Raw genomic sequence first — 11,995 nt, 5'->3', positions numbered from 1 at the left:
AGAAAGTGGAAGCATGTATAAAAGTAACAATCACGCTTTATATTAAGATTCCATTCAGAAATAGCTTATAAATGATTAATAGATGTCTTAAGAAATAGTTCATCAAATTGCTACAGATGATTGTTTTCATAATAAAAACAGTATTTTGGCTAACCTTTCACACATGGAGTGTGTCTTCTTAACACCGGATATAAATTAGGTGCAGACGCCTATATGCACTGAAAAGAAAATAAACCCCTATAACTTTTAATAGGCCTTATTATAAAAATGAATATCAAACAAAAAGTGTCCATTAGCAGAAATATAAAATAGTTTTAATATGAAAGAGAAGGGACACAACACTAATCCATTCTTACAACTAGTGGAAACAGCGGTTTATAATTAACATTTAACCAGTTTATGCTCAACAACATACTTTCCTTAATGAAAATTACAATCCTATGCAAAATCCTTGGAGAATTATTTAAAAACAGACTGTCTTATTTAAACCATTTTTATATTAAAATCACACAAGAGCCTCTAACAATGGTGCACGGAATTTACTTTAAAAAGGGGAAATTTAGGCACTCAAAGAGGTTGATTGTATATATGTATCTTTATCCTATCTTAAAATTGTATTCTAACAGTCACTCTCATCTTCTATACCCAAGGATCAAAAACAACAGAAGGCTGGAAAACATGATTCTGTCATTCTGGTTTAGCAGACTCCAGGATAGTACAGCCAAGGAAAAACACCACACTAGAATTCCCCCCCTCACTGCCCCATTTAAACAAGCATTTCTGTGGCTCATTAGCAAATACTCATGCTTCACTTAGAGGCTTTCGAAATTTGCTCTGAAGAAAAACCCTTGGAACACGCAGACCTTCTTTCCTATTCACAGTTTCTCGTAGCACATACTCATTGACCACTTGCTCATATCCTACAGCCATAAAGAGATGAGACAAGAACTCTACAAGGGAGAAAGATGAAAGGTGGTGTTACTAAAAGTTAGTACAGACTGTTTTTAAGCATCAGTGAGCATTTATACAAGCATTTGTTTTTAACTACTTAATTACATCCACTTTCATGAAAATCACGAAGGCTTCAAACTTGCAAGCTGCTCTGTGCAGACAGCCACCGACACTTGCACTGAGCTTCACTGAAGTCAATGAGGCTCTACTTTCATGCAGAGCAGCTTGCAGGACGGCTTTAAATTGGTAACACAATCCTGTTTCCCAAATTGTGTACATTTATCATTTTAAATTGAAAGTTTTCCATTTCCTCTTGTGAATGACTCTGAAATTATTTTCACATTGTGTAGTGGGCCACCACAAAGCCAATGCACCATCTTCAGTCCCGCTTCAACCCCACTTTGAAGATTTCAGTGGTGGATTAGCCTCAGGCTTGCTCTCTATGGAGGGGAAAATAGGCCAAGTTCCCATATTGTAGTTAAACAGAAAAAAAGCAAGGTGGCAAATTGGAAATGTTGATACTACGCCTCCACAGTTCAAACGTACTTTCTGTATACACACAGAAGAAACCTTAGTGAAGTATTTCTTTCCCTAGAGGAACGAGTGAGGCTTCGCAGACAGGACATTGGACTGGAAGTCAGAAGACCTGGCTCTGCTGCTGACCTGCTGTTTGATCTTGGGCGAGTCATTGCCTATCTGTTTACCCTCACATTTTTCTTTATCTGTTCTACCTAATTAGATTGTAAACTCTCCATAGCAAAAATTGTTACTCATTCTTTGTACAGTGCGAGAAATACAGGCTACTGAAATATAAATAATAGATACTGCCACCATAGGACAACTTCACTGTAATGAAATCAGGCTCTGAGCAAGATCTATACACTCACTCCTCTACTAATTAAAAATAATTTGGGGGGAGTAAAAAAATTAGTTCTCTGAGAAGGTGAGAGAGACAGATAGTCCTGTTTGAGCCAGGCATATATCCCTTTTTAAAAAGGAACAATCACTGTCTGTATTTGCTCCTCCTTTCACCTCTCTCTTTTTATCTGTGTTATGTTTCTCAGCTGAGAGATAAGGAGGAGAGCTAGCACCTCCTGACTGGCAAGCTCCTCCATGAACCACCACCAAGTGGTCACAAAGCACAGTTTGCTGCACTAGACAATATGTTTCCTCCTGGAAAAACAAACTTGTTAGATCACAATTAAACTCAACAGGCCATTTTAGAAAGAACGGACACTGGTGAATGATATTTTAGAGTTATTTGCTACTGTAGCACAATATACAGGTTGTTTTCATATCACCACAATAAAATGAGACAGCAGGTAATAGCATATTCTTCAAAATTCAAGGAAAAAAACCTGACTAAGAATTTCCCATCCAAACACTCCACTGCCTAACAAGGCACTGGATTCAAATTTCCATTTCTAGGTTGGCTCCGCCAGTCCCTCCCTCCAACAGCAGAGATCAGTTTACTACAATTACCAGTATAAGTGGAACTAAACAAGCTATTTGATGAACAAAAATGACCCTAGGAATGCTTGGGTGAAGTTGCATAGCTGCTTGCATTATTTATCTTAAATTTAATCAATATCCTTTAAAGAATAGAAACATCTCAAAAATGATCAATGGAATTCGTTTTATTTTTAAATATGAGCAGCAACTAGGTAATTGACTATGTCATAAAATATCAACATTATTTACTTGGCTCCAAATTGGTCTCCAAGAGACTTTCAATACTTGATTTTCCTTTAAAGAAGAAAAAAGACTTCTTTCTTTCACAAAGCCCCATAATTAATATAGGGAAGTATTTGTTCTCTAGTGTTCAGTGAGCAAAACTGGGAGTCAAGAGACCAGAGTTACAATCCCAGTTTTGTACAAGACTTTGGGCAAATTGTTTAATTTCTCTGTGCTTCAGTTTTCCTATCCATAAAGTTGGGACAATTATCTTCTTTTTTAAAGCATTTTGAGATCCTTCAATGAAAGACTATATACAGTAGAACCTCAGAGGTACGAACACCAGAATTACGAGCTGACCAGTCAACCACACACCTCATTTGAAGCCGGAAGTATACAATTAGGCAGCAGCAGAGACCAAAAACAGAAAAAAAGCAAATACAGTGCAGTACTGTGTTGAACATAAATCAATAAAAAAAAGGTGGGGGAAGCAGTATTTTTCTTCTGCTTAATAAAGTTTCAAAGCTGTATTAAGTCAATGTTCAGTTGTAAACTTTTGAATGAACCATAACGTTCTGTTCAGAGTTATGAACGATCTCCACTGCCAAGGTGTTCGTAACTCTGAGGTGCTACTGTAAGTATTGTTAATGTCCTAAGATGATGATAATGAAATGCCTTAAAGTTAACTTTACTAAAATGTAGAGCTGGCTGAACTTGGAAATAATCTACCAGAAGAGACAGCAGTCACAACTAGTCAAATTATTAGCACAGTGTTACCTCAGTGAAAGTTTTGTAGAAGCTTTCCTTCATTCCAGTCAAACCTTTGTTTCAAAGCCCACTGACTTCAATGGGTTTTGAATCAGGCTTCAATATGTAAGAACATTGCAAAAAGATTATTATGGGATAATTTCACCCCTTAGTTGCTTAGTGACGTATGAGACTAAATCTTTCCCTAAGCATTTTTCTCTTTCTTTCAGAGTATTGATCTGAATGAAGCCACTGCAGCTAACAAGTTCTAAACCTATGCTGCCATGGCCTATCATGATGGTACATATAGGTAGTTCTGTCAACAGATCAAATTGCTCCTTCAGTCCTGCCACTTTTATAAAATAACCATGTACAGCTAGAAAACAAATTACACCGAGGTTTCATAGTTCATATATGTATCAAGCAACCCTTAAAGGCATAGCAACAATTCACTGAAGCAAGTTTAAACAAAAAACTTGCAGAGAAAAAAGTTTCTATTAAATCTTACCATCAGTAAAGAAATATGATCTTGTCCCATCTTGTCTAACATAAAAGTTTTCTCCAAGTTTGCTGCCAGATTTAAACCGAAGCATTGCATGATCATAGAGCCCGTAGTCTCTAAATAAGACACATTTGCCTGGTTTTAATACCTATCAGATAAAATACAGCTATATCAGTAAAATGGACATAACAAAATTATTTAAAGGAGAGAGAACTTGTAAATTTCTGCAGAAGTGAACAAATGGATTAAATGAGCTAACCCATCTTCACAAAGAAAACAGTAATTAGCCTCTGTCCCATTTGAGTTAAGAAATAAATCTCTATTTTAGAAAAACTCTGAAGTATATCAAAACTTAACCTTTATTACTCAGACTATAGCTGATGTGATACAGCAGATATCCTGTAATATAAAAATCCAAATATGAACTGCAAATAAAAAAAATGTATGTTGCAAACAGAATGAGAAATCAAAGTTTGAACCTTTCTTCCCGATCAGTAGCCAATAGTTTTGGACAACTGTTATCTCAAAATAGTTGTGCATTTTTCAGCTCTTCATATTAGGGCCTGCTCCTACAGGATGCTGAGTACCCTCAATCAGAGTTGAAAAATCTCAGCACTTCACAGGAGTTGACGCTAATGCTCCTCTACTTCTGGTTTGAAGCCTAAGACCCCAGTCCCACACAGACCTCTGTACATGCTTAACTCTGTATACTGTGTGTAGTCCCACTGATTTCAATGGGACTACTCACTGTGTATAAAGTTAAGCACATATGTTAGTGTTATCAGGATCAGGACCTTAATCATTATCAACATTAACACACTACCATAGAACCTTTAAATTCAGATAAAGGAAAAATAATGGTACTTAGTTCCCATCAAAATGCACTGTTGTGACAGGTTTTTTTTATTTTAGTGTGTTAAGATGCTTAGTATGAATATATTATATTATTATTTATTAGATAGGTATAGATAAAAATGGTAACCAAAAACCATGAGAAAATAATCCTGGTGAACCTAGAGAAAGCAACATTCATTTCTGATCTGACTTTCAGCCAATTAATCAGCTGATTTCCTTTTTATAAAAACAAGCCATAATTGTATTTTCTTAATGGTATTCCTTAAAACGGCAAAAAGTCATGCTGTAAAAATGGCATCATGTGGTTCCATGTGCTGCGTCTCAAGGACCATACAGCAAGTCTGCTTAGGTTACTTGCAAAAAAGATTTTTCTTCTAACAGCCAGTCCTACAGCAATTTAGATGTCATATTATCAACATGAACATTTTTGTAATATGAATTTAGTTATGTTGATGATGCACAAGCCAGAGGAGAATCCAAGTCACTCACTCAGAACCAACAGAAGAAAAAACTTATTTTTGTCCCCAAGCAAAAGCAAATGTGACTGAATTCATCCAGGGAGTAAAGTACTAACTAAGGAGGTGCCATTTTCACATAGTTTCTTTTCAGAGTGGAATAGTATTCTTGAGTCAAAAAAGACTTTAAAAAAAACCCCCAAAACTGTTAAGTCATACTTACACATTTACCTTATAAATATTTTGCAAGGCAAGGTGCATCTTGTCAGGGTGAATGGCAGAAAGCACAAATATTAATGTGGCAACATCCACAGAATCCGCTGGAATATTTTCCAGAAGGTCATCTTTGGTCAGATCACATTGGAATACTTTACATCTCTCAATATTATATAAAGTGTTCTTCTATGGGAGTGAAAAGATGTTGCTTTAGTTGAAAGCATTCATTATAAAATTATAAAAGATAAATTTGTATTTTGTGATTATTTATTTTAACTGGGAGAGCAACGAAAGGAAACAGAACTACAAAAGAGCATTCGCTCCAAGCTTTCTGTTTACACTAGGAAATTATGTTAGTATAACTTTGTCACTCAGGGATGTGAAACATCCACACAGCTGAGTGATGGAGTTATACCAACCTACCCCCCGGGTGTAGACAGTGCTATGTTGACAGGAAGGCTTCTCCCATCAACATATCTACCAGTTCTCAGGGAGGTGGAGTACCTACGCTGATGGGAGAAGCTCTCCTGTTGCCATAGGTAGCGTCTTCACTAAGCACTACAGTGGAGCAGCTGCACCGGTGCAGCTGTGCTGTGTCACTATTCCTGGGGGAACTCTGCCAAAAAATTAAAAATTCTGCCCACATTTTAAAATTCTGCAAAATTCTGCATATTTTGTCAAAATAACACAATATAATTACACCAGTGGCCCCGGGGCTGGAGGTAGGATCACTATAGCCAAAGGTTTGTTGGGCATTCTAGAGAGGGTGTACTGTATTGTATAAAAATGAATTGAGTATAAACATGCTATCTGTTTATAATAGGCCTCCAAATTTTCTTGAAAAGAGCCTCTAAGTTTTTGTTTTCAATATCACTCTGGTTGTCCCTCCTCGCAAAAGATGTCACAGCTGAGTTTATGTCCCAAATCAAATTTTGGTTGTACGGTGTAGTTTACCAGGACATGGATATGTTGGAGGGGGGGAAATGACTTAATTGCTGAATCAGTCTATTATTCTCATTGGCCAAACTTAACATTTAGGAAATATCCAAGTACAACATTCACAATTACTACTACAGTAATATGATTTAATACTAGAAAATCAGGTCCTCGGTGATGATTCAATTTCTTGTAAATTAAGCTACAGTACGGTATATCAGTTTCTCTCCTCTTCCATACAGGACAATTTACCATACTTATACAAGAAAACAAAGCTAGATAATCTGGAATCTGATGAACACAAATTTCTAAAGAAGCACACTAAAAATACAGACAAATACCACACCAACCTTTACATACTCAACAGCTCTTGGAGAGAAATCACAGGCATAAGCAAAGATATTCAAGTCCTCTTCTAAAAGTGGAAACAAGCAATTTCCAACCCCACAGCCTGCTTCAAGAATGGTCAGTTTCTGATCTTCAAACTATATGGGAGAAAGAGGCCAAGCATACAGCACATCACTTGTGTTGATCCTCATAGTACAAAGATACTGCTTTTCACATTTTAAAGTTAGGATCAGAGTTTCAGTTATCATCAGTTTAAAATCTCAAGTATCCTTCCACTGGCAATTTGACATTGTGAAGTGTAGGCTTTACTTTATATTACATTAAGTTTCTCTTTAGAAATTACTAAAATCTCATTAGTGATCTACTCATTTCAGCAACAATCAGATTATACTATCCTCCTTGCCTAGGCCCTTTTATTAAATAGGGTGAACAACAAATACATTTGAATGTGTTTCTAAAATGTATATTTTAATGTATTGACTATCTAGATAGGTGACTTTATAACAGGGTGCTCAAAAGTTTTGCAACTTGTGTCTGCAAATTGGAAGAGAGAGAGGAACTTAGATCTAATTTAGAACACAGAGCAAATATTCTAGAGCAGTGGTCCCCAAACTGTGGGGCATGCCCCCATACGGGGTGCAGAGAAACATGCGGCAAAGCCCAGGCCAGCCCCCATGGGGATTGGGGAGGGAGCGCCACGCAGCCGCGCTCAGCCGCCAGCTCCTCTCCGACCCGACTCCAGCCCCGCTCCAGGCTCTGCCTGCAGCCATGGCCCCACTCTGGACCCAGCCACGCCCCTGGCCCAGGCTCCGCTCCCATTCCTGGCCCAGCTCTGTTTGATTCCCTCTCCAACCCCAGGCCAGTTCTGCCTCTAGCCCCAGTTCTGCCCCCAGCCCAAGCTCCTCTGCTGAGCCAATTGTGCAGTAAGGGGGGGGGGAGAGGCAGGAGATGGACAAATTCCATTACTGGTAAGGGGGGGTCACGACAGGAAAAGTTTGGGCACCACTGTTCTAGAGAGTGGGTCTGAATGTAAAATATACATCAATTATAAACTATTATTCAAAGATTTCATAAGAGATTCCAACATTTGAAACTTTCAGATGGGTCCTGATGGAGCCTACTCATGGAGATATTGAGGAAAGAACAGGATGAAAAGTACAATCAAAAAAAATTTCAGTTTTTTTTTTTTAATCTTAGAAGTCATGGAAGCTATCAACTACACAACACTGCACATTTGATGTATAACAGTGATCTGTCACTGACATCTTATTTGGTGGACTATTAAATCATTTGAAAATAATTAGCAATATTTGCCCCTTTACTTGTAGAATTAGTGTATATGGCTCACCTCCCGGCATGCTTTTAGATCTTCAAACTCTCTAGTTGTCCAATGCCTGTCTTTAAAGAAGTTTGTGCTGTTTCTTTTGTAAAATAGATCCCAGTTCTTCTGTGCATCTTTCTCCAGTTTCAGTTTTTTGAAGTCAGACACCAAGGCTTGATCTCTTGACAGTTTCTCAGCTTCTTCAGGGCTAAGGGTCCTTGCACTGTGCCCTTTCTTTTGGAAAGCACCATCTTCACAAATTGGGGCTGCTGAATTCAAGTAATTATCAAATGTGTTTTCTTGGAACATCCTGGATTCATCCATATGAATACAGACAAAGCAGATTTAAAGTGTTTTTTTCCTCAGGTGTATATTTCCATCTTTGATTTCAGACAAAACAATCAAGGCCCTAGAAACATAAGAAATAATGAGAAAGGGGTTATAGTTTGCACTTCTTAGGGACTTTTTGTAACTCACTGTAAGTGCCAGGCTGAGAAAGCACCAAACCTACTTTTCTGAAACCTCCATGAAAGTCCTCCAGCAAAACCAGGCAAGATCGGACTTGACTTTCCTAAGATTTCTAAGATTAAAAACAAAAATGGTCAACAAGACACACTTCTGTTCCTCTTATAGATCATACAGAAGCCACAAAAACTGACTACCACCTTGTCCCCACACTATTGGCCTGATTCTGCAACCTGATCCACTGCACCCATTCATGTCCCCAATGATTCCAGTGGGATTCCATGCTGGTGTAAGCACATATTGGACTGGAGCCTTTGTGTTATTTTACAAAAAAATAAAAGTGAGCTACTGACCTCTGAAATTCAAAAACGTAAAACAAAGGGTGAAGACAGCATCCCCATTTTTAGGTAAAAACCAACAATATCTCACCAAAGCAAAAATGTTATATTTTATTTATTTAGTGATGTCATGACATTATACATTCACAAATACGAAGTTTAAAGATGTATACAGAATCAAGTTAAAACAAGGTCAAAATTATTTGGTCAGTTATACAGGATGTCAGACTATTTGATCCCTTCTGGTCTTAAAAAATCTATGACAAAGTTATACTAACAAGACTCCCAAACCCTGCAAGAACAAAAACCTCACAACTCAGCCTACAGATTCAAAAAAAGTCTGAGTAAACTAATAGGCTTTACAATGTGCTCTGTCAGACAATAAAGCGAAGCAGATACATTTTTTAACAAGACAGACCAAAAACACTCCAAATTGATCATTTTCATTGGCCATGTTTACACAAGGAAAATATTAACTAACGGTGTTATACATGATTTTGCACTTAGTCTGAACATGGACAATCACATTTAAAGACATGTTAGCTGGTCTTAAGGTTATTTTGTTTTTAAACTCAACTTGTCTCCATCTCTGCTAGGCTAGGTACTAAGTTAAGTTTATCATCACATTAGTTAACACGTTTACATGATGCCTTTTCTCAGTGTAGACGTGACCAGTCTTAAAGAGAACTCATGGGCCACACAGCTTACTGGGAACTTGATCCTGCACGCACAGGGCTGCGCTGTGTCAGAGACCCCCAGCCTGCCCCCCAGACTGCACCTCCCTGTCTAGGGTGACCAGATGTCCCGATTTTATAGGAACAGTCCCGATTTTGGGGTCTTTTTCTTATATAGGCTCTTATTACCCCCCATCCCCTGTCCCAATTTTTCACATTTGCTGTCCGGTCACCCTACCTGTGTCAGACAGTCCCATCCTGCCCTCCCTCCCACACACCCCTCTATTCCCCATGTCAGACACCCCGTCCTGCTCTCTAACACCTCCTCCCCTCCCCCACAGACACCCCCCGTCCTGCCCCTGAGACATCCCCAGTCTGCTCCCCAAGTCAGAAACCCCCAATCGACCCTCCCCACCCCCCCCCACCCCTTCCCTGCCCCACCCCCCGACATCCCCCCATCCTGCGCCCTCCCCGGGGCCTACCCGCGCGGGGCGCGCCCCCAGCCGGACGGCTTTCCCGGTGACACGCTGCCCCGGAAGGGAGCGGGGCGGGGGATCCGCCGCTGCCGGGTGCTGCTGTGTCCGGGTCCGGCGCGGGCAGGGGCATGAACGGCTCGGCGAACCCGCTGCTGGACAAGGAGGAGCACGGGCTGCAGCTGGGGGAGAGCTTCGAGCGGCGGCCCAAGGCCTCCTTCCACACCATCCGCTGTGAGCCCCCTGCGCTCCCTGGGACCCACCGCCCTGCCCGGGGTCCTGCACCTCCGGGGACCCCCCGGCCTAGCCCGTTACTCCTCTACCGTAGGACACCCCCCGGCCCACAGCCCCTGCACCCCCCCCCCCAGCCCGGGGACCTCCCCGAGCTGCACCCCCTCAGCGGAGAGAGGAGGAGTCCAACCCTGTTCACTTTTCCAGGGACCCTCGTTACACTCCGTGCGCTGGGATCCGCCACTCCCTTCCCCCTGTATCGTCCTCCTCTCACCTGCCGGCTCCCACCCAGTTACCTTCCTGCCTCTGAGCCCTAGCCCCTAACTCTCCAATTGCCCCTACCACTCCAACCCCTTGCCAGCTCGCCATGCCCTCTCTGCCCATTCCTCACCAGTCCTCCTTCCTAGGCTCTTACCTGGTTGTGTGGAGAGCAGCAGCTTTCAATTGCAAATTTAGATGGGGGGAGGGAAATTAAAGTGAGGCTAGTTTGAAAGTAACTGTAAAAATTACGGATGGGTGGGGGAGGGGGAAGTAAGTCTCTTACTGAGTGTCAGATCAGATGACATAATTTAAACTTTATATTGTGAAAGATGCAGGGCTCTGGCTTCATCTGAGAAAGTCTGAATAAGGGAGATCACACACAAAGTTTCTTAAGATTTATTGAAATGTCCATCAAAATCCTTCAGTACACTGTAAAGAGTATGACATGACCTCCCCCATTCCCTCCAAGAGGGAGTCTCTGGCTCCAAATGAGTGATACTTGGCAGCTCTGGAAGATGAGTTTTCTGACAGCCCTTCAAGCTTCCCTGCAGGGGGAAAAATGCCACTTTTGCTCCTTTTGCTTCTTATACAGTGGTAGCTAAAGGCCCCCGCCTTCCATGTGGGCAGGAAGGTCCACCTGAAAAGAAATAATATCTGCTGCAGGTTTGAGGCAGAATGTTAGGAACCCTTAGGAAAGGGATAGATATAGAAAATATAAGGTCTCTATATACACCCATGGTACGCCCGCATCTTGAATACTGCATGCATATCTGTTCTCCTCATCTCAGAAAAGATATATGAGAATTGGAAAAGTTACAGAGAAGGGCAATAAAAATTATTAGGGGTTGGAACAGCTTCTGTATGAGGAGAGATTAAAAAGACTGGGACTTTTCAGCTTGGAAAAGAGATGACTTAGAGGGAATATGATAAGATCTTGACTCGTGGAGAAAGTGAATAAGGAAATGTTATTTGTTCCTTTACATAACACAAGAACTAGAGGTCAGCCAATAAAATTAGTAGGCAACAGGTTTAAAACAAACAAAAGGAAATACTTCTTCACACAATGCACAGTCAACCTGTGTAACTCATTGACAGAGGATGTTGTGAAGGCCAAAACTATAACAGGGTTAATAAAAGAACTAGATAATTTCATGGAGGATAGGTCCATCAATGGCCATTAGCCAGATATAATCCCATGCTCTGAGTGTCACTAGCCTTTGTTTGCCAGAAGCTGGGAGTGGACGACGGGATAGATCACTTCATGATTGCCTGTTCTGTTCATTCCTTCTGAAGCACCTGGCATTGGCCACTGTCAGAAGACAGGATATTGAGCTAGATGGACCATTGGTCTCACCAGTATGGCTGCTCTTTTGAGGCCAAAGATTAAACTGGTAATTTGGTTATATGTGAGGCAGTATATAACCCAGCTAGCTCTTCACGGCTATATTGACTCTGCAGTTCTATAATAAGTGACTTTTCAGTAAAATGTGCTTGAGTCATATCAGTTTGCAAGTGTTGGCTAATATGTTGGTGCCAATCACCCTTCTG

General features: G+C 40.6%; 2 protein-coding genes across 9 annotated transcripts in view; one reads left to right on the top strand and one right to left on the bottom strand.

Moving 5' to 3' along the window:
• Positions 1-288: 288 nt before the first annotated feature.
• METTL6 (methyltransferase 6, tRNA N3-cytidine) lies at positions 289-10,102 on the bottom strand. 8 transcript variants are annotated; one of them, XR_006172308.2, is made up of 7 exons: positions 9,965-10,052; positions 8,517-8,585; positions 8,033-8,414; positions 6,687-6,821; positions 5,416-5,586; positions 3,881-3,990; positions 289-950 (listed from the first exon to the last, which is right to left on the bottom strand). XR_006172308.2 is itself a non-coding variant. In XM_042840767.2 (7 exons), exons 3-7 carry the CDS (start codon positions 8,327-8,329, stop codon positions 802-804), a joined length of 870 nt encoding a protein of 289 aa, XP_042696701.1. In that variant the 5' UTR covers positions 8,330-8,414; positions 8,517-8,585; positions 9,965-10,052; the 3' UTR covers positions 289-801. The 8 variants fall into 8 exon arrangements, 7 of the variants coding, with proteins under 7 accessions (XP_042696701.1, XP_023963411.1, XP_023963404.1 ...); XM_042840767.2 differs by having other exon boundaries at positions 5,408-5,586; XM_024107643.3 differs by having other exon boundaries at positions 3,881-4,022; positions 9,965-10,034.
• The window catches only part of EAF1 (ELL associated factor 1), a 26,153-nt gene continuing 24,213 nt past the window's right edge, over positions 10,056-11,995 (top strand). Inside the window, exon 1 of the mRNA XM_005278665.4 lies at positions 10,056-10,189. Coding sequence (XP_005278722.1) covers positions 10,087-10,189 — 103 coding nt within the window. The 5' untranslated portion in view covers positions 10,056-10,086. The remainder of the gene's footprint in view (positions 10,190-11,995) is intronic.

The sequence above is a fragment of the Chrysemys picta genome, chromosome 2, assembly GCF_011386835.1.
Source record: "Chrysemys picta bellii isolate R12L10 chromosome 2, ASM1138683v2, whole genome shotgun sequence".
NCBI classification, from domain to species: domain Eukaryota; kingdom Metazoa; phylum Chordata; order Testudines; family Emydidae; genus Chrysemys; species Chrysemys picta.
The sequence above is the reverse complement of the archived record's forward strand: the minus strand, read 5'-3'. Positions and strand labels throughout refer to the sequence as shown.